At 37.3% G+C, this 26,960-nt stretch overlaps 1 protein-coding gene across 9 annotated transcripts in view; it reads right to left on the bottom strand.

The window, feature by feature from the left end:
• Window positions 1–26,960, bottom strand: part of LOC128986728 (dachshund homolog 2-like) — a 193,443-nt gene that overhangs the window by 66,406 nt on the left and 100,077 nt on the right. For 6 of the 9 annotated variants that reach the window (XM_054407225.1, XM_054407227.1, XM_054407226.1 and 3 more), the window contains 3 exons: window positions 12,945–13,021; window positions 12,336–12,509; window positions 10,130–10,333 (listed from right to left, as the gene is read on the bottom strand). In XM_054407225.1, the coding sequence (XP_054263200.1) occupies window positions 10,130–10,333; window positions 12,336–12,509; window positions 12,945–13,021 (455 nt within the window). The remainder of the gene's footprint in view (window positions 1–10,129; window positions 10,334–12,335; window positions 12,510–12,944; window positions 13,022–26,960) is intronic. The other 3 variants (XM_054407229.1, XM_054407230.1, XM_054407233.1) reach the window with 1 other exon arrangement.

The raw sequence follows: 26,960 nt of genomic DNA, 5'->3' as shown, positions 1-26,960 counted from the left end.
TAAATCAGAATGATCCCCTATAACACTATAAACGTAAAATCCGAGTCGCCAACACTTTGGCCAAAATGTAAGAAGTGAGCTGCGGTTGAGATTTAACTGTAATCCCGAGACGTAGCAATAACGCGGGTAAGCGGCGCATAAAGGCGGGAGTTACATTCTGATTTACTAGAAACACATGCAAATCTCCGGACGAGCGCGGACATTCGCGGGAAATTTACGGCGGGAGTTTTCGAGCGGTAATTAAATATGGGCGCCAAGGCGGATGGGCTACCAGGGTCAAGACTGGGCGTGGACTTGTAAATAAATAATAGAATCGGACAATACTGGAGTCTGCGGTTATTGACGAGGCGAATATAACATTGTTGAAAGCTATGGGATTGGATGTTTATGGAGATGGGTTTATATGTGCGTCCGCGGTCTGCGCAGGTTGCGCAGGTTGCGCAGTGTTTCCCACACTAACTAACTTCAATTTTCTTGTCTTTAATTGAGTTGTTTTCAAATTGGAATACAACTCTCAGTTTCTATTGGTGTAATTTTGTTTGTTTTCCTACTTGCCTAAACAGGAATTTTCAGCGTTCGGTAATAGATTGTCAATTAGGGTTTCAATCAATTGTTTTAGCTAAACAAAGTAATCTAAATCAGTAACAAATTACTCATGTAATTCATATCAAGTTCATCCTTCGATCATATTTGTCTTAAAATACGAACCTTAATTAACGATGTAGTAATTTAACCCAATAGGCACCTATCTAAAAAGTAAAAACCCACAAATTTTACCCAAATCAAATCTTAGTACCTTCAGACAATTAGCATGCAAAAAGACTTATTTAAAGTTTGTAGATTGTGTAGATATTGTAGAAGATAAGTGAAATACGTTTAATATACCTACGTGCGAGAGCCAAATGAAGTAGTAAAACATACTCACAGTTAATATAAAGTTATATAAATGATAACAAGTTGATAAATTCTAAAGTAATAAAATTACCATGCAAATCTGACTAGGAATAAAGTTATTTATCAAGTGTCGAGAAAATAGATTGTAAAACACGTTTTAATTCAATAGCTTGAAAAAGTAGTACACACCTAAGATAAGAAAATATCACGAATAAACGGGATAGTTACTTATATCCATTATTCATGAATCATTATGACAGTTAAATTCTAGTTTTATACTTCCCACACGTGATTCGTCATTAACTTTTATCGTCTGCATGTAAAAGGTCATGGTTTAATGAAATTATAACAGTTAGCAACCAAAAAACGTTAATTTGTCCGGTGATTCGAAGCGGTTAACGGATATTATCGATTTAGAAGGTTCGGTACGTGATTAGCTTATGATTAATACATTCAGTTGATTGAAGTGAACGGATTTTTATCTGCACTGGTTAGTAGGAAAACCGAGTGAGTACATTAAGGAGGTTAACTTATAAGACATGTATAATATGTGTAAAAATATAATAGTACGTTTTCCCACATGCAAGAGGATTTTTTGGTTTATTCGGTATTTGACCACACGAGTAAGGAAATGTGTTTTAAAAATTTAAACGATAACAATTCGCCAACAATTCAGTCCCATACAGCAGAGCTACATATACATATCCACCTACGTGCATTATTAATGCGAACATACGCACAGAATGAGTAATTGTGGAATTGGATTATCAGTGTAGTATTGTTGCGATCAGCTGTTTATCAAGCCAATACCTCTTTCTAAAAGGCCAATGATCAAACTGATAGATCGACTTATTGATTGCCCAACATACAACCACTCAACCATGAATTGTTATGCAAATAAATAGGTTTATTAAAGCTTAAAACACAATTCCCACAAAACGCCGAAAACAAACAAAAACACCCAATTTGACAGCCACAAAACAAACATTTCAACAGGTAGTTGTGAGAACGGAATGTGTGTGTGCGAGGCACACGTACAGTGATACCAACCATTTCCCACCGACCACTCCAAATTACCGGGTATTTGGTAAACCGTTTCATTTCGTATGTTGGCATCACGTTTTAAGTTGATTGTAATAATTTGTCGGCCGGACTCTATACTTACCAGTCCCATTGTAAGTGGCGGCGCCGCCCCTAGCAGAACAATTTGGACCACAACTGCTCAACCCTGCCCAGCTGTTTATTGATTATGGATCCTGGTGCCTTACTCTTCGATGATTGTGGCCGTTTTATTCCCCGATTATGGGAACCGTCTATTTTATCGCCTACGATCCGATTTCGAGGAACAAGGTGTGGAGATCTCTCTAGTGTGCCAGTGTTTTTGTGTTGTTACTGGGGTTTTGTTGGACAATAGTAACTTATTTACCGGGACGAGACGTTTTGTTTTGATTGCTGTTGGTGAAGTTTAACTGTCGAGTTCATAAGGGTTTCATAAGTTCAAAATCAACGGGTTTCATAAATATTTTTTCAATGCATTTTTGATCGAACCCTATTTGTTTGTTATCAATTTATTTAATCTTTAGGTAAAATTATGTTATTCATTGGTATACATTTGCCATCACCAGTCGATTGACATTTACTACAGTGCCAATACAGGTTGTTAGTGTTGTTCACATGCATATGAGAAGTTATAGACTTGGACATTATGATCATTTGGCTGGAAGTTAACAATTGTTCTTGACATTAACTACTTATTTGACAATTATCATAAATTTCCTTCTCTCAGCCTGAAGTGAAGTTCCCCCATATTAGGTAACGTATTTTTTTACATGAAACACTTTAAATTTGGTGAGGATTTGTGGTTCCCCTCTTTACCCTAGTTTCACCCTCTATCCTCTAAACAGTTACCCTACGATCTCCAACCTCTTTTACACATAGTTTACAATTGTTCACCCAATCCAAGCTCCAATCCCAACTTGACACGATCTCAGCATCGGCCACCCAACCTCGTGGCAATTATCGAAACTCAATCTCCCAATAACTCATTACTGTAATATAAATGGCTGTCAATACTCCCGGGGGCGGGTCCGGCGTCTTTAATCAAATTACCAAAGTAAACATCGTCACGTACCCACAGTGATCGGTTTCGATTTCGACTCCATTGTTCCTGGTCGAAATTAAACGGTCAGTCGCAACCGTCTAAATTACAGCGGTTTCGACGAATGCCACAATTACGGGCGAATGTGGTGGAGATTATTTTAAACACTTAATGCGGCCTACGTGCCTCGGTCTTTTGGTTTTTACTTCTCGAATCGTGACGCCCCGACACTGCGATTAGGCGATAACAGCTTTTCATTCTCGATTAATTCGGTTTGTTTCAAATTGCCTTCGAATCGCCCCGCTCCGGTTGGAAGATTTGAATGTGATGTAAGACTTGTTAGGTTGGATTTTTATTTTTAAATAATGAGCACGATAACATTGGGTTTTGAAAATATTATTTGTGTTCATAATTAAAATTTCATATTTGTTTAAAAAGAGCATGATCCTAATAACCGTTAATCATTATGGGTATTTTTTCAATTTTAATCCTATCATGCTGTTTGCTTGATAGGCTATACGGTGCGCGGCATCCCTAGAAAATACAATACTCCAAAAGGTATTATTCCAATAAGCATAACTTCCATACGCGTTCCTCCAAAATGCACATAAGCGCCTATCAATCATGCCATTACGTTCTACGACCTTTAAAACAGAGGTACGAAACGTATATGTGCAGCTGAGGCATATTCATACCATAATTACAGTCAATCCTCATAGGCCGATTACAATGAAAAAGTTGGATTTTACTGATTTAATCTATTTTCCACAGGTACGCATGAAAAAGGATTTAAGCTTGATGTTTAGTATAAAGCAAATTAAAATGAAATTTGTTATGGGACCGTTTTTTTTAACACCCACACAAATCAAAGATCACACAGTTTGTCACTCGTGATTCCTCACTAACACATATTACAGGAATGTTTTGTCGTAGAAGGACATTCTTGTGCGGCCGTCCGTCGGATGTCGAGTCTAAAAAGAAGAATCGCAACATCTGTTTAAGATTCAGAGAGATTACACTCATGTTAGGCGCGGCTGTACGTACAGAGTCTGCGTGTGGGGTCGCACCTCCTCTGACGCCCTGCAGTATAATATTGTAGTCAGTAACTGGAAAGAAATTCTCGCAAAAAACTCGAAATGTCGATTAATAGAAAAAATCACGATTATAGAAATCATGAGCACCCACATCGACTTTGGGGGGTGAACCTATACATTTTTCCACGAAATCGGAAAAGCTCTAAACAGTTCAATTTAAATATCTTAACAAACCGAATGAATTGCCATTATAAAAAGATAAATATCTGAAACAATGTGTTCAATAATCCTCAAAGAGCAAAGTTAATATTGACTTAGCACCCCCTTACCCCCCATGAATGAATGTAATGATGCCAAAATGATGTAAAGAGATCTACGACTTTTAAGAGAAATGGACAAGATTTGAACCAGATTTTCAATTCAGTTTTCAACTACAATACGTTTGATGACTCTAAAACAGTACGTGGGCATTTTCGCAACTGCCATCTAAGCTGTAATATTTGAAGAAAAACACTTTGAATTTCTTTTTCAGCACGGATAAACGCTAAAGAAAGTGTTTTTGGGTCGCCGGAATGGTCGCCCCCGGAAACATCACCCCCCAGGCTAAACGTGACGTCACGAAACCAGACAACCAGCTGGTATAAATCTATGTCCGCGACCGGAATCGTTCCCCCCCAAGGGCTTGACAAGTAATTTATCAAAATCTAGTTGATATGAACTAATTATGTTATTAATTTTAATTCAAACAAGTAGAAACGGAAAGGTCTTCCCCGGCAAGGCATCCCCTATGTACACCCCGGAATCGTCCCCCCCTGAAACGCTACCCCTAGTAGGGCTGGGCTGCTCGGCAGCCTACCTGCTGCCCGTCCTCCTCAGTCCATTGTTCTGAGGGTCGGCCGCTCGTTCATTATTATTGTCGCTTGGACAACGGCTTTTCCACAGAAGAAAATTGCAGACGCTGTGGTGGAATATCAATCAGTAGATTTAGATGTGTATGAACTTCTAAGACAACTAAATAATGCGAGCAAAGATTGACTTTAAAAAATGATTCTTTTATACTTAATTCATAACCAACGATAATGCGTAAAGTATACATTTTTTCTGTTGCATTTAATGGTAGTTATACTTATCAACATCAGTAAACTTACCTTACACCCTATGGTAATTGTTAAGCAACACATTTGTTAAAAATATAATAATTTCTAAATGTATTAAAAATGAATCGCATTGCTTTAGGTTTGGCCCCGATTTAATTAATAATTTGAAAATTAGAAACAGATTATTAAATAAGAATAAATATAATAATATCTTTTAGGGAATTAATCCCTTAAACTTATCGAAATAATTAATTGTTAGTAATTACAAATATGTAAATTATACTATTCTAAAGGTTATGCCAAAAAGTATCTTAATTCAGAAACAGCCTAGGCTAGTTTCATATCACTGGAATAGAGTCAAAATATAATGAAAGTATAATCAAAATATCAGAATCACTTTAAATCGAGAAGAGGACTTGCAATCAGTGTTGATATACCAATAAATTAGTTTTGTTATAAGATGTATATGTTTAGAAAACCTTTTTGCTACTGAAGTTTGCAAAATTATGTTTCATAATTACTAAGGGGAAAATATACGTGAGTTCAAATTTTTAATATGTAATCAAAATTTGAAATGTTGAGCTGTAAACTTGTATTACATCGCTTAAACGATAGTAACATTCGTATATACTCCAATTAATGTATCACAAAGTGCCAATTATAATTAAAAATACCCCCGGCACAGCAAACCTGCAGACTAAACGAATTTCCACTTGCCTGGATGGTGTTTTTGGCATCTAGGGACCTCAATACGAAAAAAAAATCGGTCCCGGGTCCAGGTCTTACCATGAGTACTACAGTAATAGCTTATTCCCTATAGGGGAAATTCGCTAACACAAATTTAGGATTTTGTAACAAAGTTTGGAAGACAGGTACTTAAATTGAGAAATAAATACACACAATGAGTACTAAATCTTCTATTAGGCCTATACATTTTAATTATGGAAAGAAAATACAAAAATATAACTGAATAACAATTTAATATTCTACAAAGTGTCAAGGAATTTATACAGTACCGGTACAAACTTCAATTACAATATAATTTAAAACAATAAAATATACCAAAATCAAGAGCACAAAAAGAAGAAAAAAGCATAAAGATAAATTTTTTGTGTTACGCACTTTAAATTTGTGTGTTTCGTTTCTTATTCTTATTTTTATTTCTTTTTATAAATACACATTTTGCTACTGTAGTACCTTTACCTATTTGGTAGTGTTTGGACACCTTCTTATATGGGAAAAGGTTGAAAAATATGTTGATAATATTTCAAATTATCAAATCAAATACTTAGTCATTTTAACTACGTAAAAAATAATGTAAGTAAATAATTAAATATATTTTCTTAAATTGATTTTGGCAACAAATAAATCATTAAAAACCTGGTAAACATTAAAGACCAAGAGCACAACAAATAAAGAAAGCAAAAAGAAAAATCATTTGTGTCCTAAATGAAAAATGGCTTTAATACAAAAAATAACGTTTTACTAAGTTGTAGAATATGCCTACGGTTATCTGTAAATATCAACCTATGCTCTTATTTAAGATTTCCTTCCGACTCCTTGCGGGATGTCCCCATTACATGACAGAAAACTGACAGTCTTTAAAACGTTGTTTTTAGGTGTGGTGTTTATGTACCAAATCTTATTGTTTTATCTATTGCCGTTTTGAAAATATTAAGCCCATGCGGGACTTTATAAATACACCCCGTATGTGACCGTGAGCGCGGTAACTCGGGCAACAACGCTGCGAGTTTGATGAGATTTGTTACAAACGTGTAAGCCTAAGTTTATTAGAACGAGTTCGTCAATCAGCATAATCGGACTATGGGAACGGGTGTGTCTGAATTGCGAACACCTCCAAAATGCTGGAGACTGAACATAAGTCGCCAAGATTGCGCACACATATTCGGAATCGGGGAAAATGGATGAGTCACTGTTTCTTGTAATTTATGGAAGATTTAATACAATTGTTTTAAATGTAATGTTTTAAGACTTGACTTGGCATGTACAAAAACGCAAAGAGTGGAAAAGTAAACGGATAAGCAAGAATTCATATGGGTGGGTTTCTTCGATTTCCACTAGAGTGTGCAATTAATTGTGATTTATATATTTTTAAACGTGACAGAGTTTTTTTTCATTTCAGGATTCTGAATCAACCAATTTCGCGATTTCGTGATTTTTGTGTTGAAATAAATATAATTTTCTAAGGAAGGGAATGTCAATGCCATGATTTCATTTTTTTAAGTTTATTTTTTTTAGTCTAGCAGCCGACGCTAATAATTTAAAGTCGTTTCAGTGCTGTTTTAACTAACAGCTGGTTTCAAACTGTCATTGACGTTTTTTGCTGTTACAAGTAGTTTACTTAAATATTGATCGTCGGTGTTTGCCCGCATACTGTTTCAATTTTAAATGCTGTTTTTTCCTACCGTAACGGATCTTCGTATTCAGGAAATCTGTAGATTTGAACTATACATCTCTAATACTTCTACCCTTGGGTAAAATCAAGATTTGTCTGAAATCAAATCTGTGTAAGTAGGCCTATAAGTTTATGCCATGAAAGTTATGTCATGTTTGTAGAATGTGTGTAGTCTATATCGATATACCAAAATTTCGAGGGTTATAAAAATGTGAACCGGTGTAGCAAGTCTCTAGAAAACACTGGGGAAAATCCCCTACCATATTTTGAGCTGATTTTATTGTTGGTGCAACTTCAGAGTATACTTTTTACAAATTACATTAACATTTTCAAAATCTGTTTAAAACTCAATGAGGCGTTCTGTTCACAAATTAACCCCTTCCAAATTAATTAAGTACATAGGCTAGATAACACTGATAATTATGAATTATGTTAATGTAAGAATTATGGTAAAAATATGAAACTGACTTTAGTAAATAACTAACTAAACTTTTCCTTGACTATGTTAAACAAACGTATTTGGCTCAGGTATTCTTGGGAGGGATACCTGAAGTGGGGAAGTCTAAGCTATTTTACAAAAAAATACTTCCCGCTATAAATACAGTTGTACTCTACGAATTAATAGTCTGCAAATTACAGACGAATTCCATAAATCAATACTCTGAGAATAGTGGATACTATACTTAGGATTATGTTCTCTTGCAAACTTTAAGTTATACGTATTAATATTCTACGAATTACAGGTAGATTTAAATGTGTAACTTTCAAAACAATGGGCGACCGTTCATGGAATAACTGTACTACTTCAATGTCAATTTAGTTATTTAATATCAGCAGTGTGAAATCATGAAATAAAGTGAATGTGACACTGTTGCTTGCTTCTCTGTCAACGCAAACGTAAACAGTGTGAGCTTTTTCCTGTTTATTGCCGAAGAAACTAACCAATATTTACTTTCTAAATTCTTTTTACGGGAAAGAGTCCTTCACCAATATCAAATCAGGAATATTCTCAATGCATTTATTTTACCATAAAATCCAGATAATTATTTAAATGTATAAAAATTATATACAGCATTTATTGCTCAATGTTTACAATTTAAGAATTAGGAAATGTGAAAATATGTTTGTCAAGTGTGTACTGACTGTATTATGATGTTGAGTGGTTGAAGCATGCTCATATTAATACGAGTTGTTTCCTTACTTAATTGTCATTATTACTATAAACATTTTATTTCATTTCCACGTGTTTCAAATACATTTTATACGTTGACGGAAAAAAACTATATGTAATTTATACATCATTTGATGTATAAAATTAAGGGGAAATGTCTAGAGAAAGCACAATATCAAAGTGTTAATTTGTATTTATCTTAATATCCACAACATTTGCGTAAAAATACCAAATCCTTCCCATTCTTGCGAGTTCGGTCGAGCGGTGGTAATATGGGACAGTCTCTACCCTTGTGAACAATAGCTGGCTCGAGTCACGAGCCCAAGCCCTACAGCAGGTATACCGGGGGAGATCATGGCAGGGGGGGACCTTTCCGGGGTGTGCATTTTGAAAACGATCGGGGTTAACGTATCCGGTTAACATCAATTCTAATTAGAAAATCTGGTAATTGTATATGATAAGTGAATATGATTATCTAATTAATGCGCAAACTCAAATATAACTCGTCATATCGACGAGTGCATGCTGCAACTGAAATTGAGTGTCCGCGGCCGGAAACATCACCCCCCGGTCTCTGACGTCAATATGACGTAGGGGGGTGATGTTTCCGGGGGCGACCTTTCCGCGTCCCCGTGTTTTTCAGCTTTCCCTTTATCAGCAACAAAGTAGGCGCGGAATCTTCGCAGCTTCTTGTACCGCTGGCGACTAATAAAGCCACTCGCACGATAGGATCGGTGGACAGGTCTTGTTACATATAAGCTACCATAATAGATTTGTTCGGCTCGCCATTGTTATCTCTTATCAGTCATTTGGTATTCTGATCGCGATAGTTGCGTTCGTGCCCGCCGGGCCGCGCTGATTGCGATCGCCGTGTGCGGCTCCTGCCGTCTTGATCCCGAATCGCATCGCCGCCTCTTCTTCTTATTCTCCGCCACGACCCACTTGATCGTGTCGCCGGCCACAATTTACTAATGCGCACTTACCGGTTAGTTAGGGTTATTGTCAATTTATTTTATAACGCAGCAACATATCGCACGCTTATCTGCACATTTACAATTAACCGGGCGACGAGAAGAGGTTATGCAAATCAGGAGGTGTACACGGACCCGACAAGACCGAGGCGCCGCGATACAAGAGGCCGTGGCTTCACCGTGTTGACTGTCGAGCGGTGACGAGATTTAGGTGCCACAGCATGGCAATCTTACAATGTTCCTAAATCCTATCTACTTAAGAGAGGGAATCACCAATCACGAACATTAAAATATATTTTAGGATTACCATCAATCCTTAGCTTAACTTCCTATAACTTGCTCAATATTGTTCTTCTTTTTCGAGGGGTTTTAGAGGGCGATGATTCCACTGGGCAGTCATATGACTTTGTCCTTCTCAGCTTAAGAGTATTGTTTCAGCAACTCCTACCTTTCTCGTAGCTGATCTGCCGCTCCTGCTGCCTCGCGTTGTCCGCAGCCACCTTGAGCAGACCTTGGATGTTCCTCAGGAGCGTCTCTGTGCTGGAGAGCGCCGGGTCTCCGCCCTGGGTAGGCGTCGAGGCGCCGAGGGTGGAGTAGTTGAGAGCGTGAGGAGAGACACCGCCGACGCCGGCTTCTGCAGCGTCACTTAGGTCTAGGAGTAAAAATAGAAAGGGTTACAAACTGTGAGGAAATGTGCACGATAAGCTTGGTGGATGTGCCGTTCTTTCAATAAATTATGTTTAAGGGTTTGTTCATTGATACTGTGAAGGTATTTGGAAAATAGTGGAGTTTTGAGAAAAGGTACGGAAAATGTAGATAAATGAAAGAGAGTGGGAGAGTAGTTGTTGGAGGAAATTGGACTTTTAGACACACATGGTGGGAAAATCAAATAAAGATTGGGTTTTGTACAAATAAATGTTTAAAAAGCGTTCATTTAAGACAATGTTGTAAGGAGCATGTTCCTTAAGGTTCCAATCATAATGTTTAAATTAGCGTAAACCTATTTAATTTCTAATGCGATTTTCTTGGCAAATAATTAACAATATTGCACAACAATTTCTAGAACTACCGCAGGAATCAAGGGGCTTAGAAACGTGGAATTACACTCAATAAATGGACGATGCGGCGCGGCGGAAGAGGAGGAACCCATCTACACGTGCTCGACACCAATAAACCACCGCGGGATCGTGAATTTCGCAAACTATTATTTAGCAGTTGAATGTAATCGCTCTGCAGATGATGGCTTGGAAACCGGTTCCCCAGGAAAACCACTGCTGTGTCAATTAGACGAATTCGTCTGTTGGATTTGCTAACTTGGCTTGGTGGATCTAGAAGAGGTCACGATTTAGAACGCCAAGACATCAGGAAATTATAGTTCTATAATGAGGACATTAGAGAACTTTGATATTTTAGGATGATTTAAGCTGCAGAAATTCAGGTGGTGAGAATTTTCAGATAGATAATGTCATAACTATTTTTATTCTTTGGTGACAGTTCAATAGGCTTCTACGACTTATTGATTTTGCAAAGTCAACCCCTATCTCATTATAAGATCCCGCGAACAATAATTTGCCACAGAACATTAAGGCCACTGACGGAATGCAGGTGCACAGTCTCATCTGTATGCAATGCAATATTTTCCGCAAGTTATTGCAGCCCATTACGGTTACCAACAGAGCTTTTACGATCGCAGCACAAACCACGCACAACCGCTTCGTCAATTAGCAAATAAATCCGCTTCTTCGTAATTGGTCGACGGTATAAATTAGTTTCTGCCAGAAAACGACCTGTTAGACCAAAGTAGCCATTCAAAAGATTGTGAGCGATTAATGAGTGCCAATTTCGGCATTTAATTAATCTGGGTAATTAGTCGGATATTGTTTGTGATGCAATGGAGATGAATGAGTTGCGAGGGTTTAATTAAATATGATTTTCTCTAAACCGGTCGGACGACAAACAAACATTCCGATAGTTGGCATGTCAGTCGGAGGTATCGGCTGGCGATTCCAATCACATTACGGATATGTCGTGCCGTTAGACCATCGACGCACGCCGTTTGCAATAAGCCCATACATAACGTTGTCCCATAGTATCGGAATAATCATAAAGCACTGTGTGCGTGTCCATAGCTCACTAGAGTAATTAGAGCCGTTCCCATACTGGCATGGGAGTGATGACTGTTGGAACGCGACAACCTGGCACATGGTATCCGGTGTGGGTGGCTGAAGGAGTTGGTGTATGACGTAGGAAGGAGAGCAAAAGGTTTCAAAGTGAATGATTGAAGAACGTGAATGCAACGTTAGACTTTTCACCCTAGTACCACAGATTGGTTGTCTGCAAACCATTTCGGAAAGAGAGTTACAGTCGAGATATTACCACCTCTGTGTGTGACACAATTTACAGTATAGGCAGAAGGCCCCAAAAACAGACTTTGGCATAAGCACACTCTATTATTACATTTTACTACGTTCTTTGCTACTCTAAAGGCTTTGGACTTCATCATAGTAGGCCTAGTTGAATTTTTACTTCAGGTACTGAATTCAAAGTCAAATAGCTTTTAAACAGACTACAGTTTACAAAATCAGCTGTTTTCACAATTGCATTGTTGTCTTATCCACTAAGTTTTCCCAGAAGGCGCTCCTAGTTATTCCTACCTTGGTCCTTATCGTCTTCGTCGTCGACGTCACTCACGTTGTCGTCATCCTCGTCATCCTCCAGTCCCGTGTGTCCCGCCTCGCTGCCACTCTGGTCTGCCCCTGACTTGCTCAGGTTCAACACCGGACTGTGGCCGTTGGACGACCCTGGGGACAGGCGGGACAGTGAACGATCTATGGAGAAATCAGAATCTGCTTCAATGGGGGAAATTGGTTGGTTGAAACATAAAGATTGCTTAGTTATTTTTTTCAAAAAGGTGGAGGTTTTTACTCCTAACGTTTATCGTCATTTATTGGCATGGAGATGTTTTGGAACATACAACAGTAACAACTGTTACTTAAAGCAAAACGCCATACTCAAGCTTACTTCAAATTTGTAAGACGTTGTTGACACCTATCTTTGATATAACAGTAAACCCCCATAAGAATAATGATTTTGCAAATCGGAAAACACTGAATTTAATTTTGCTTGACAAACCAAATATTTTATTATATCTATTACAGAAGTTACCTGTCATAACATATTTTTAATTTTATTCTCACAAAACTACCTTCTTCAAATATATTATAACATTTGTAAAAAGTAGTATTGTTTGTAAAAATACTGACCATTGTGCAAACTGAGATCTCGAACTTTGTGATCCAGGGCCAGCGCTCTTTCTGCGTCCCCCCTCTCCTCTCTTAACCTGAAACAAGACACAATGATCAGTAAAAAATATACATACATAGCAATAATACGTTTACTAGTGTACAATTGAGATTTTGGGCATCGATCGCAGGTCAGTATAGTGATGGTCTTGGAATTTGAGGATAGAATGATAAGTTCAATCTCAATTAATTGTTGCCTTTGCGGTACAACAGTCAATTAAAAAACCTATAGTCAAAAGGCAAAGTCCGAATTCGACAAGAAGTATTACGATAGTGTATATCAAGTTTCAAAAAGGTGTACACACTTGCCGTATGTAACGATAGCCATATCTCCCAATCGATTGCCCTCAAATGAAACATATGGAGAATCAATAACGTCGACTGTTATAACCCCGATAAAGACAAAAGTGACAGCTTCTACTACCGTGCGTTGATAACAGCGAGTGCTTAGTGATAAGGTAAACAACATATGTTTCCTAAAAGGGGTTCACTTTGGATTATTACAAGGATCAATCGTCTTTTGAAGGACTTCTGCGAAGATAATGACGGCAATGGAAATAAATACGTATTAGGAACTGAAGATTATCAAGGCTGTCATGACTTTGCAATCAATTAAACACATTCGTGAGGTGATAAACAATAATTTCAGATTATTGATGCAATTATGGTAAGGAGAAGAATATTTAAAAGTAGTCTGTAATCTGTGTAATACTCTGTGAATATGGGGTCTAAATGTCTGACGATTCGCTCGTTTTCCTATATTTATTAATTTCAAGCAAGTTCATAAATTTTCAGCGAGTAATTAATTTATTAATTTCGTAGAACCTACTGGATACAACTAAATTGAATTTGTAATGGGTAAACATGGTAAGAAAGCAATGAAGTTTGTAGTATTACTAAATCAAACTAAAAGGAAAACTTCGTATTTCGGCCTCTAATGTATTAGTTCAAGATTTTCTCCGTATTTATCTGTTATAACATTTGCTCTTCGCTAATATCGAAATTTTAAATTTACCATGAAAAATCCCGTAGAAGATAGCCAACGTTTTAGGACCCGGCCTCATTTTTAATTCAATTAACGCTCCGGACAAGTTGATGAGTTAATCTTTCTTGTAAATCTGAACGAACTCATCTCACCCAATCACAAATATTTCTTTTATTGGATTTATCTACACCTCCATTACCATCTAAAAAGTTCTATACGTCACTTGATTGTCCCTTGTAACTACCTAAAAACTGCAACACCAACTTCAATGCCACATTGGCTTTCCTCCAACCAATAACCAAGGATCTACAACACGACGTATCTAATTATCCAAACAGTTGCAAGGGAGAATCAACAGTCTAATACATCTTGCGACTTGCCAAGTCAGAAGTTACCTCTCCGATCCATCATCAGTCCGGATATAAAACAAAGGGTAGCGATTAGACCCGACAATGGGGGCTAAGTAGTTTAGGCCGGGGTCTTGGGGGAGTTTGTATCTTGCGGTAATTAATAAACAACGGTCGCAAGACTGGTCGAAATTGGGGCCGAACTTATAATGGATCGACCGGACTTAGGGAGGAAATTAGGTTCGGGTTCCCGCGGGATCTCGCGAGATGTAACGGAGTGTTAAGACGAAGTGAATAGGCTGGAAATACATGAAACTTTGTTTTTAGATCAGATGCTTCAACAGAGAAGGTTCTTTACGTTTAAGACTTTTTGGTACTTACGTATTATACTGTCCACACCTAATAATTATAGCTTAACCTAACTTAACCTAAGGGTGGTTAGGTTAGGTTAGCTTAAGTTAGGTTAGGAAGATTTTGTTATTTAAACTAATTAAAATCTTATTTGGAAGTAGGTTTATTGGTGTGGGTAGTGATCTAGGACAGACAGCCTAGTGGGCTTCGAACCACTAAGATCAATCAATAAGAAATTGAAGTGAATAGAAATAGATCTCCGGTCCGGGCTATTGTCTTCTTATCACAATCGTAAGTGTTGTCATCCCCTAAGGAAGACATATATTTCAAAGACTAATTGATCTCACGGCTGCAGATATATATTTCTTCTTGCTTTTGGGTAGCAGGGACAAGCCCCCATCTTATGTTTGATATAGTGTCCTCCGTCCGAAAAGTAAAAGTAATGGGGGTTTCTGAGACTTAAAAAAAATAAAGCATAATCTATTTTATTGGTGAGAAAACAAAATATTGAACTGTAAAAATTATTTAAAAAGTAATATTGTTAGTTTTTAGTTAAAATTGTCGGGCCAGCTAGCAAATGTATAGTTTAAAATGTAGCGTTCACCTTGTCCATCTGTAATAATGTACGAAATTTACAAATTCAACCAACGAACACTTAAAAATTGGTTATTTCAATATCGAGACAACACAACTATAACAGATCAACAGGTAGGTCTAAAGCATATCATTTTTGACAAACAAAATGTCGAAAACCTGAACCAAACCATTAATGTCCAGACGGATAAAATTTCCGAGTACATTAAATTATCGCCCTCACTAGGTTTCAAGGCCTCACAACACCTCCAGCCAACCAGAGACTATCACAGCGAATAAATCGCTACAGAAGTAAAGTGGAATCGATTATTGAACGTACCTCAGGCTGAGTGAAAACCCGCGCGGTTAATAAAGACGAGATGGCCACGATTTCTTGTTTCTGCTGTGACGTAGCCAAACCTGGCGCTAGCAATGGTGAATTTGTATTCATAAACAGATGGTTGAATTTATTCTAGCAAAGTTAGGAAATTAAGTAAAAAGGGTACCTAAAAGAATCGTAGGTACGGAGACTGTATGACAAAAATCTTTTGGGTTTTTAATTTAGAGGAAAAACATTATTTCATCAACGTAATTTTTTGTGAGTCTCTATAAAAAATGTGAAAAAATCTGGCAGGGGGAAATGTATGTGAAATGTCTATATGGAATTTTTTTCGTAATTACAGGTATATCCAAAATGGCATAGCTTAGAACGTAAGTAAAAATATGGGAACGAATTTGCGAGTGAAAATTTTTCTTTATAAAAATCTGAAGAATTTTATTTCTAATATGTTTTTATAACCAATATTTGTCTAGCATTTCTAGAACTGAGGAATTCGTACCCTATGAAAGTTAACTCGAGTTTCAAATAAGCACAAAGATTTTCCCAACTGACTCCGATTCCAAACTTCCGTTTTACTTTTCCATCAAACAATAAATCCCGGCAGCCATTAAGGCAGTGTACCGCGCGCGATAATTCTCTTATTACAAGAAAGAACATTATGTCTTCGCTAAAAGCATTTCCTCATTACAGAGGATCTCTTATTTTTCCCGTAATGGCCGCCATGTTTCTAAAGACGCCGCTCGCTGACACATGCTCGCCCTAGAGTATTTGAATAATTCTAATTTCTTTCACTTTTATTGCCCGGCTTAAGATATTGTTCTTGACTCGGGCCACCTGATGCGGTAATGTTCCCCCTCGCATTGGGCTCGATGTCTTTCTAATTTAATTTTGCCCCTACGCAACGACAGTTTTTACCATTGTAAACTTTTCTGATGGTCGTTCCAAAACTTCCAGCTACAATTAGCCGCGTTTATGATCGCGGTGTCTTGTTTCCAACGAGGGTGGTTGGAGTTAAAAATCATACTGGTATTTCTTCTTCTTGCTAGAGTGTACACCATTGGCACTTTGTATCTAGGAATCATAAACGCTTTTGTGAAAGCTATACAAAGCCCTCATATATTTTTGGTATTATTCAGGAATCGAAATTGTCACTTTCGTACCAAAGCCAGAGAAGCTATTCAATAGGTTAGTAACACGCCGGTTTCTTTCTAAAATTTTAGACATTATACATTTTTACTTGCAAACCTCTCATGGCACCTCGACCCAAATCGTATTGTAATCATTTGGCTACGCACCTAGGCAATTATTCTCTCGGACACAATCCCATCGAGAGTTGTGACAGACGAATTCGACCGGTGTGACGTCACTCGATCACTACAATAAGTATAACTAGGGCGGATTACACGCAACGTGGTTCTCCGCAACACCATTACGATTGTACAAAGGAATATTATAATGTGTTATGTATAGTGTGAGTTCATATTCGTAGGTGAAAATGGGAATGTTTCTGTCATAGAATATTCTGAAATAGTAATAAGTTTAGAAACTATTTAAACAATGACAACGGTGATGTTTGAACTAGGTAGTAACCATTTTAGTGATAGTTTGCTACAAAAAATAAATTACGGAAGGAATACTTTTCCTTGAGGAAAAAAACAAAAAAACACAATTGTGAGTCAGAAAACATTGCTACAATAAAATTACAAATCCTACCACTCTTGTTAAAGGATTAGGTTGATCATAGTTTTTACAACCCAGTAATTTCAATAATTACTAATTTCCACAGCTATTACATTCTTCCAAGAGACATAACTAGTTTGATATCCTGTATCGAATGCGATGCATCTCGGGAAATAACGTCTGTTTCATTAGAAGATAAGAACAATAACAATTTCCACCGACAGTAATATTCCACAAGTCAATTATGTTACGAGTTTAATTTGCTTTAGAACGTCAACGGGCGATAAGATCGTAGAATTTCTACTCGTTTGGATCCGAGGATGTGAGTGCGATGGGTCGGTAAACATTCAGTTCGATTTGTCTCCCGACTGGTAATTGGAGGCAATGAAAACCGTTGTGACTCAGACGGGCTACAAAAGTCTAAACTAAAATATCAAGATGTTGACGTTAATTTAAACTCCCACTAAACCGGGCCCGGTCGAGGCCAGTTATTAATTGCTGCTTTGAATCGTGAATCAGATCCTTAGAACTGGGAGCGACCTCCGACAATCGTCGAATGCAATCGTGGTAAATTATTGCAGAAATGTTCGTATTTGTATTACAGGTAAAGTTATAAGTTGAAAAAATTAAATGTTTAAAAACTGGTAATTTTATGAAGTGCAAACTATAAAATATTCATCTGCAGTAGAATGTTTTTATTTTAAGAGAGAAGATTAGCTTTTCACTGTGTTGACTGTGTTGTAACTGTTTTTTATAATTATTGTTGACATTAAAAGGACATGTTTATAAAAAAATTTGCTTTATAATAAAGTTACAAACTGTGTGAATTGTACTATATTACATTTTACCCCACAAAATGATTTAAAGTTTACGTTCAGAACATTCAAGTAGAAAAGTTCAGTTAAAAAATATTAAACTTGACAGATAATTGAGGTAACATCGGTAACATTATTATTACTATCAACTCTACTTTGATTCAGCAGATGTACTTAAAACCCCCGAATCGTAACCCAAGAAGCAGCTCGCGTAAAAAAGACATTAAAAAGGGTAATCCTATAACAAATCCACCAAGGAATAAGTCTTACCCCACGTCATCCGATTCACCTAATGGGGCACGAGATGTAAAACAAGTAATGGGATTAGACAGAGAGGTATTGTGATTTGATAATGGGGGGAGAGAGATGGAAGATGTGTCTTGGGGATAGTCTGGGGCCAATCAAGAGTTGAAACTTGACCATCGAGAAGCGGGGAGCAACATGCAAAACATCCCGCACCCTCTTTGTTTCTTGGGTGAATTCTTGTCCAAGTTTCCAGTGGTTGAGTTGCAAACAAGATGTATTTATTTGTAAAAAATGCTTTATAATGTTTAGTAGGTAATTGTCCTCTTTTGATGATTATAAGTTGTGTATATTGATAAAATTATTGCATGCGATCTTGAGTAAATAATAAGTTATTGTGAAATAATGTTATGTGTTTTTATTTTATTTCGTTAACAAGTCTTGGGAATCTATTTTATACGTATTATAGGATGTAATGATTAATTGTAGTAATGTTTTGACACTTATTATTGCGGGATTATCTTAGAAACAATGTAAATTCATGTGGAGGAGTAGGACTTTTGTAATCATTCCACTGATTACACAAGTCTTTAACTCAATACCTGGAGGACATCGACGGAAAAGTATAAGGGACATAAAAGACTTTCTAAAGCAAAGTGAAACATAATACCTTTGACTATTAATACAACAACCAATGATAATACTCAACACATTAAAACAACTGAAAACGTTACTTTACGTGTTGTTTACAGTTACTTCCATAACAAATTAGTGCAAGACTATTGGGCAATCGATATCATTTCTGAAATAGGTCCAGGTGACTTCTAAGAGGCATATTACAGCGAAGTGAAAGATTTTTCCCAAGCAGTGTTTTCAACTAGTGAACTTTTACGGACATTAAAATTAACCTCCCTCCACACACACACACATTAACATTAGTCATTAGACTCTTCGATAACCAAGCTACATATAACACTTTGACAGTGTCTCCTTAGTCTCCAAATCAATACCAACGCCTTACCACCACTGGCCTGTTAACAGCTCATATCTCGCTTACGTTCACAATCATCGGAAGGGTTGACATATCCTAGCAACGCTGATGAATCTTCCGTTATTTCCACTCCATTACTTCAAACCCCGTATGTCTAATTGCCCTTCTTAGGCTCTAATTGAAATTTAATTAAACTCGAAAATTATAGAAAATATCAAGACGATGTTTCCGTTTCATCTTGTCTGTCAGCGCCACTACCCCCTCCCCCTACCGGAAGCGGAAGGGTTATTCCCTCTAAGTACTGCCGGCTTTACTTTTCACTCTCCTTGAGATTCGAATTATTATGTTATGGTAACCCTTTCCTCCTCCCCTTGGAAGTTATTTATGCCTTAACATTCAGGCAACATTCGTAATGTTGTGTGATTATTTCTATTAACTTTTTTCTGGCTGGTAATGGCTGTTGGCTTTTAAGGCTATGGTTGAAGTAGAGGAGGGAGTGATATTATATAGGTTAGTGTAGAGCCACTACTACTTAATTTGCAAACTGATTAAGAAATGGCACGTCTCTGAAGCGTTGGCAAACTTAGCTCGACCCCAAGCTACCAAACAACCACTTTCTGTGCTTTCTGTGCGCTAGCCCAGAAAGTATTTTAGTCACAAGCATACAGGTGAAAAAAACCATGGAGGTCTAGATTCAACATGAACGGAGTATTATTCATGGTATTCACATGGTTAAGCATGTGTTAACTAATAATAGAGTAAAATCGATCAAGGGCAGTCGATTTGCTTAAGTATCTATAAATATATTATAATGTTTATAATTATGTAACCGCACGATTTTTTTATATGTAGAAGAAATGTTGTTTGTCCTTGTGTTAGAACACCTCCAAACAGAATCCAGTTTAATTACAGTGAGAAATGAAACATACGAAAACCAAAGCAAGCTATTGTTCACGGAGTTGATTTAACTAAACGTGATATACATGTCAGAACAATTCCAGTATCTTTTGGATAAATTCAATCCAGGAAAACTTCACATACCATTGCCACAATATATTCACTTAATCCTCGCTAAATCCTTACACAACAAGTTTAAAACACACGAGCAAACAATCAACAGCAAAGCACATAATCAAAGTTGGTGAACGGATACCGGAAACTCAGATTCCCCGGCAAACCGAATCTGGGAGCATTATCAAATATCAATCTTCGCAAGGGTTGTGGAAGGGGCAAAGTTCGCTAATTCCTCGACGTTCCCATCCGTGTTACTTATGAGTTTTCGATTCGGAACAACGCAGCAAGACAAGCTCTCGAGGGAGAGACGCAGAGGGTAGACTCGGTGGATGATTATTAATACACACGTATCGTATTTCTGCTGCGACTCGCAATTAAAACGCGGCGCGATCTTGTGAGATTAATTGAAACAAATTGGAGGAGAAGACGCCTTTGTCGCAATTAAGAAGGTGAACTTTTGGGAATTTCGATCGGGAGTCTGGAAACAAAGGATTGTGATGCTGAAGCAATATGGTAACTGATGAAGTACAATTGTAGTGGTTGTACTGCTGATTGAAAATGTTTAAATTGATGGCAAAATGTTTGTGATTTTCTTGATTTACGAACACGATTAATCGTCTTAATCACCATCATTCATCATTGATTGAGAATATCAAATCGAGGTAGGGCTACTTCCATTTTACCTATTAGCTTAAGCTTATCTGGTTTTATCGTAATTCAATCCAAGAAATAATATTTAACCCCGTTGATTTTCTTAATGTACGTATCATATTTAACTGTGCATGTTTAAACAGAATGACGAGACTCCATAAATAATTTAACACAAAATTATTTACAAGTTTATTACAAGTTTTTAAAGCCCTAGTACACCTCATAAATTGTTCAAATGCATCAGAGATTTTGGAGGTAAATCTGTTCTTTGATAACTGTAAATTTCGATCAAATGAGTTTTGGCACCCCATTCGATTCCATGTTGTGGTTCAATTCAACAGAACAATAAGATTAGGTAATAGGATGCATTGCTACCATTGTATTAGTGTCCCCTATGACATACCCCCTCCCCCACACGCACACGAGCACACTCCCCTATGTGCTCTTAAACGTCCACCCCAATAATACAAACATTCCTATCATTGCCGACTGTCTTTTATGTGAGCTAATCAATATTATATTTGCGTTATTGATTGTGGCCACGAGAGTCAAGTAAGTATTTAGTTTATAACAAGTTTTCGGTTAAATTCTTTCCCGGAATAAAAAATTTAAAAAATTGTATAAATCCTTTTGTTCCACCACATCTTTTTCACTGGCAACATGCAGGTAAATATGCTTTTTGAGAACACAAGGTTAGTTAAGGTAATGCTAACTACCCCTAAACAATAACGATTTTAACACAAATTATTTGTCATTCACAACTACACTGAACAATGAGCCTATAACCGTCTCTAAACACTTTTACAATGTTTTGAAACAGTTGGTAAACAAGAAATAGGTCGGTGGTTGAGATAATCGCACGCGTTCTGTTATCACACAAAAGCAGGTTGTTTGACTTCCGCTCCAGCACGTATCCGGCGATGCATCTGCTGCTGTAATATCAGCTGTTATCAGTCCTGCCAAGGTCAGCTGAGGATAAGGTCCTTGCACCTTCAAGGTGCAAAGCGCACGTGGTTTTATGACCGGGGGATGGTGATTTTGGTATGTTTTGCTACTGATTCTGCTAGGTTTAGTGATAAACTAAAAATGTACAACTGTGTTCTATAGCTGAGCTGTGTGTAGTTGAGCGGATATAGTGCTAGCCTAGTAATCGAAGGGTTGTTGTGTTCGATCCGAGTAAAAGTCAAAAGCTTTTTAGTAGTGCGAGATTGGATTCAAGAAATCGTCCTAACTAAAGAACCGACGGATATTAGTCAGTAACAAAGCTGTAATTTCATCCATAAACCACTCTACCTTCACACATCTTTGCCTTAAAATAAACCTTAAGACTTTGTGTCGAAGTTGTAAGACTGAATCTAACAAAACATTCTTATTAACTAACCTATTAACGTTGAATTTGTATTTACTGTGTGAATGTAATCTATTACTCCTGTACCACATCCAACTCAAAAATGTTTCACAATTTCCATTACGACATCGTCGGAGCAGAACGCAATAATTCCCGAAAAGCAAAGAGCAAAAGCGAATAAATTCCACTTAGAAAGAAAACATTAAAACGTAATGGTTCGAAACGGCGCAAAGTCCATTTAAGTTGAAAACTGCACAAAGCAAATAGGTCTGATAAGAGGGGCAAAGAAATAATCCCTAGAGAAGGGTAAGACTACTTAATACGCGAGGCGAAATTAAATCACACACAGACGGGGAACAGCCAACAATGGCGAATGAAATTCGGAATATGCATTCGTTCATTGATATTTATAGCTTTTACCGGGTAATTTGTCAGCTTTTATTATATTCCGAGTCGTTCTTTATGAGAAGGAAGGGAAGGTCCTTTGTGTGCCAGGTTTATGTGCTTTCTTCGCTTTATCCGGTAATTCGGAGGACAATGTAGACCGGCTTCTTGCAAGGGATTGGACGGATCAAACCACTGCTTTTGCGCGGGTTTAGGAAAATCATCTGCATTTTTCACATCTGCGGATCCGCGCGGTTCAATAAGCTTGAACAGTGTCTTGTGAAGTATGTAGAAATTTAAACGATGAAAATAATGTTTACGTAAGAATTGAAATGTAAGTGTGGATTTTTATTAGTATACCTAATTGATTACACTATTGAAGAAAATTATTTTTAAATAAATAATCATTTAAGTTGTTAAAACGATGTTCAGTTGATTTTCGTAATACCTAAATAAATACTATCCGATATCTCAAATTAAACTAAAACATATTTTTAATCCCAAGGTGTGTCTAGCTAAAAAGTAGAGTAGAGTGTTGTGTATGGTCTGTGTGATGGGAACCTGGCTCCTGAACCTTAATCTACCTAACATTGGCCTGAAGCTACCCCGAGGTAGACGGTAGACGATTTTTGAATAACGTATTTTATATACAAAAGTCCTAAGCATACATAAGAGGTTTGTCTCCTGGATAATAATGGAAATTTAAAAAAATATGTATGAAGTATACCTTAAGCTTTCGAAATTTAATTACTATATGTTTTGTATCCACAATACACATTGGTGTCCAAAATACACTCAGAACATAACACATGCCTGTTTATACAAGATACGCTATCACTATTGGCTATAATCGACTAACACGAAACCTCATGCTATCCTCTCTGATATGGTATCAATTATATTGACTTCAATTAACCGAATATACCAATGGAATAACGTGATTAGGTTTACAACTCGTTCTCAGAATCGGTGTGATAAATTGGAGGCAAAATGACTTCGAGTGAAATTTCTTATCAACCAATTATATTTAACTTACATTGTAAAAGTGTACGTTTTTAATTGAGGAAATTAATACAGTTGTTTATCTTTAACACGAAGTCTGTGTATTCTGTTTACTAAAAGAGAAATTACACTAATTTAAGAACTTTTTATACATTTGATGTTCAGTACCTAACTAAAAATCAGTTGTTTAACCATTTGAATTTTTAAAAGTGTAGCACTTGTTATTTGTAAAATGCAATGATGTTTTTTTTCTTGGCAAAATATATTCACGTTTTAATCTAATTAATAAGTCATAAGTTGTTTTAACTATGTCTGGATGGAAATCATGCTAGTTAATAAGGCCATATCGTAAATCAAAATTGATGTTAGTATTTTTTTTATCGCAGGGAAAGTCCAATATCTTAACTAGTTTAACTATTCGCACTATTATCATATTATATTTTTACTTAAACACGATTAATCATCAAACTGTGTCACCAAAATGCAAAAACGCCGGAATTCCCGGCGAATCAAAGGAGTCGGCTATTAAAATTCCTAAAACGGAATGATACACCGCAAAAACCAGATAGTTGGCGGAATTCCGCGGAGAGCGTTTTAACTTTGAATCACTAAAACCGCCACTATTGAAATATTTTCAATTTTCACAACCGATAAAGGGATAAAAGTGTGCCTAGTGCTGCCGACACAAACTGTGCTTTGACAATGTCTGTCTGTCTGTCTCGCTCCAGGCTGGAATTCTCGATTAATTGTCAAATCCCACCCCTGGCTTCGAACCGCCTAACCGACTGCATTTAATAACGATTTATTAATAAAATTTATCACGATGCAACGCCCGTACGCTTTTATTGCAGTTGGAGAACGACTGGAAACTGCGATCAAACGCATCATAGTTTTGACGGATATTAAAACTGTCGCCTTCCCGACAAAGCTCCTCTTCGGGCCTTTTTGATGCGATTTTGCCGAGGTTTGGTGACAGCGTATCGGCGCTGTTTGAATATAAGTTAAAATAGCGATCGCAATAAATATTTATGTAGGGTAAAACACAATTGTGAATCATGGGGATTTGAAAAGATATTGTTTAAGTTTCGTTATAATCAGTTTCCACATGTTACAATAAGTTTTCCCTTGGATCATCACTCAGTTTCCAAATGCTACAGTCTCCACACTACCAATCAATTTCCACAAGTCAGTTTCCAAACGCTACAATCAGTTATTGTTACACGTGGTGGGCGGTATCCACATCTGGCCGTATCAATCCGTCGATCACTCAAACTACAACATTTCTAACAGTTATTACTGAAAAGCACCGAAACAAACGCGGCCAGAGTCCCAATAACCTACATTACCTCGCAGCCTTTGTAATTACAGATCTGCCTGTGTGAGATAACACTGATCTTTCTGTTTATCGATTGGAGGGTTCGTATAGGGGAGAACATGTGCTACAAAACAGTAGTGTGCGGGGCCGAGCACTGCCGTCGGCATGATGTTTCATAGTTCTGTAGAGTCGTTGACTTTGGATGCAGGTGGAGTTTAGATTTGTGTTTTTTGTCCAGTTCGGTTTGAGGGTGCTGTCAACAACATTTTATTTTCTCTGGACAAATTTTATGGTGTCTTTCTATGAGGTTATAACGCCAGATGAAAAGCAAGAATGTTTAATTGAAAGAAAATGTAATCTCTAATAATGGAAATCAATAGTAAATATCAAAACGTATTCTTCATACATTGGATGAAACATACTTGAACCTGTAATCAAATGATCCATGCAGATATCGACATCTCTGTTTCCCTTCATTGAGCGATTAAGTGATTCAAACCCAAATCATTCTATTACCTGCAACATCGGAATTCCAAAGACTCCAAACCGTCAAAGTGGTCCAATTCATTCCTCCTGACACATTTGCAAATGAAACTGGTTTGTCCAAACAAAGGCTCGCGTGAGTTAAGTCCTCTAGTAGCCATCCTGCTGGGCTCAGACTGCTCTAGATTAATTAACACTGACAGAACGAGCCGAGGACACGCGAGTATGATCCCGCACTGTCAGAGGTTATTGCAGAGGATGCATCGACAGAATGCTCGCCAAGTGGCATGCAACGTCTGCAAGGATGCACACATCACGTCCATTTCAAACTTCCTGAGAGGCGGAACTCGAATTTGCCATGTGATGAGGGTTCAGAAAAGGGTGGAGCCCTTAAAGAGGTGGACATTCTTTCAGGCAAAGTCGGTGGTATGGTATGGAGAATGTATTGAGAATTAGAACAACCAAGTGATTTAGACATCCAAATGGATCAGGCCGAATCAGACACTGAGGTTTTCAAAGGAGAGTGCCCTCTTTGCTCAGTTATTTTGTCCTGATTATATTATGATGTCCAATACGTACTCGGGAATTATTGAGGGCAAAAACGAACTCCTAACATAAACTAACTAGGCTAAATACCTGGTCGTAAATTATGGGAAAGAATACAGAGACTATTTCTGTTGACGGTAAACAAATGGTTAATTCTACCGTAGAATCCGCACCAACACGTAATAATTAGAATCTAATGATTTAATCCCGTACAATTCCATCGTTTTCTCAACCACCTCGTTCGTTCAAAGTCCATGGACAAAAGAGCCGTAGAATCAACAACATAAACCTTTATTTACGATACATGAGATTTACGCCCGCGGATAATTAAATTGTTCCAAACAGATATTGTTGCTTATTTGAGCAGAAACAAACTTGGCCGGTAGACGGTCGTATTTTATCAGACAAAGCCGGAGAATCGGCGCAACGTACGGTTGTAAACAAACCAGCATTGTAATTTTTGTTGAACATTTACGGCGGGTTTGAATCCTATGACGTGTTCAATGCCGCACTCCAAGCTGCGGCCAATAGAGGTTCGTGATATAGTAAACAATGTTCTTACAGGATATCTATATTTGAGTTGTTGAAAGAAGTGACTTAATTAAAGCTTTGATTAAGAAAAGTCAGTAGTTTTTTGTACAGTCAAAAACTGTACTCCGCTGTCCAAGGTACAAAGATTTGAGTATCAAAGCTACGAAGACAAATCACTTTAATTTACACTCTGTTTAATTTACGATTCGTGTTGAAATACGCAGCATTGAGTCTCAAGTCAATCCCAAATGAAATTATATAAAAGTTAAGGGCGTGTTTGAGGTTGCTGCACGTAACTTCAGCTCTCTGAGGTCGGATTCAAATCCAGCCAATCACTAATAGATGTTAGCTATGTTACCGAAATGTTATATGTGTTCC

This window comes from Macrosteles quadrilineatus, unplaced genomic scaffold, assembly GCF_028750875.1.
Source record: "Macrosteles quadrilineatus isolate MER2022 unplaced genomic scaffold, UCM_ALF_1.0 Scaffold_2__2_contigs__length_208266976, whole genome shotgun sequence".
NCBI classification, from domain to species: Eukaryota; Metazoa; Arthropoda; class Insecta; order Hemiptera; family Cicadellidae; genus Macrosteles; species Macrosteles quadrilineatus.
This window is presented reverse-complemented; position numbering and strand designations above follow the sequence as displayed.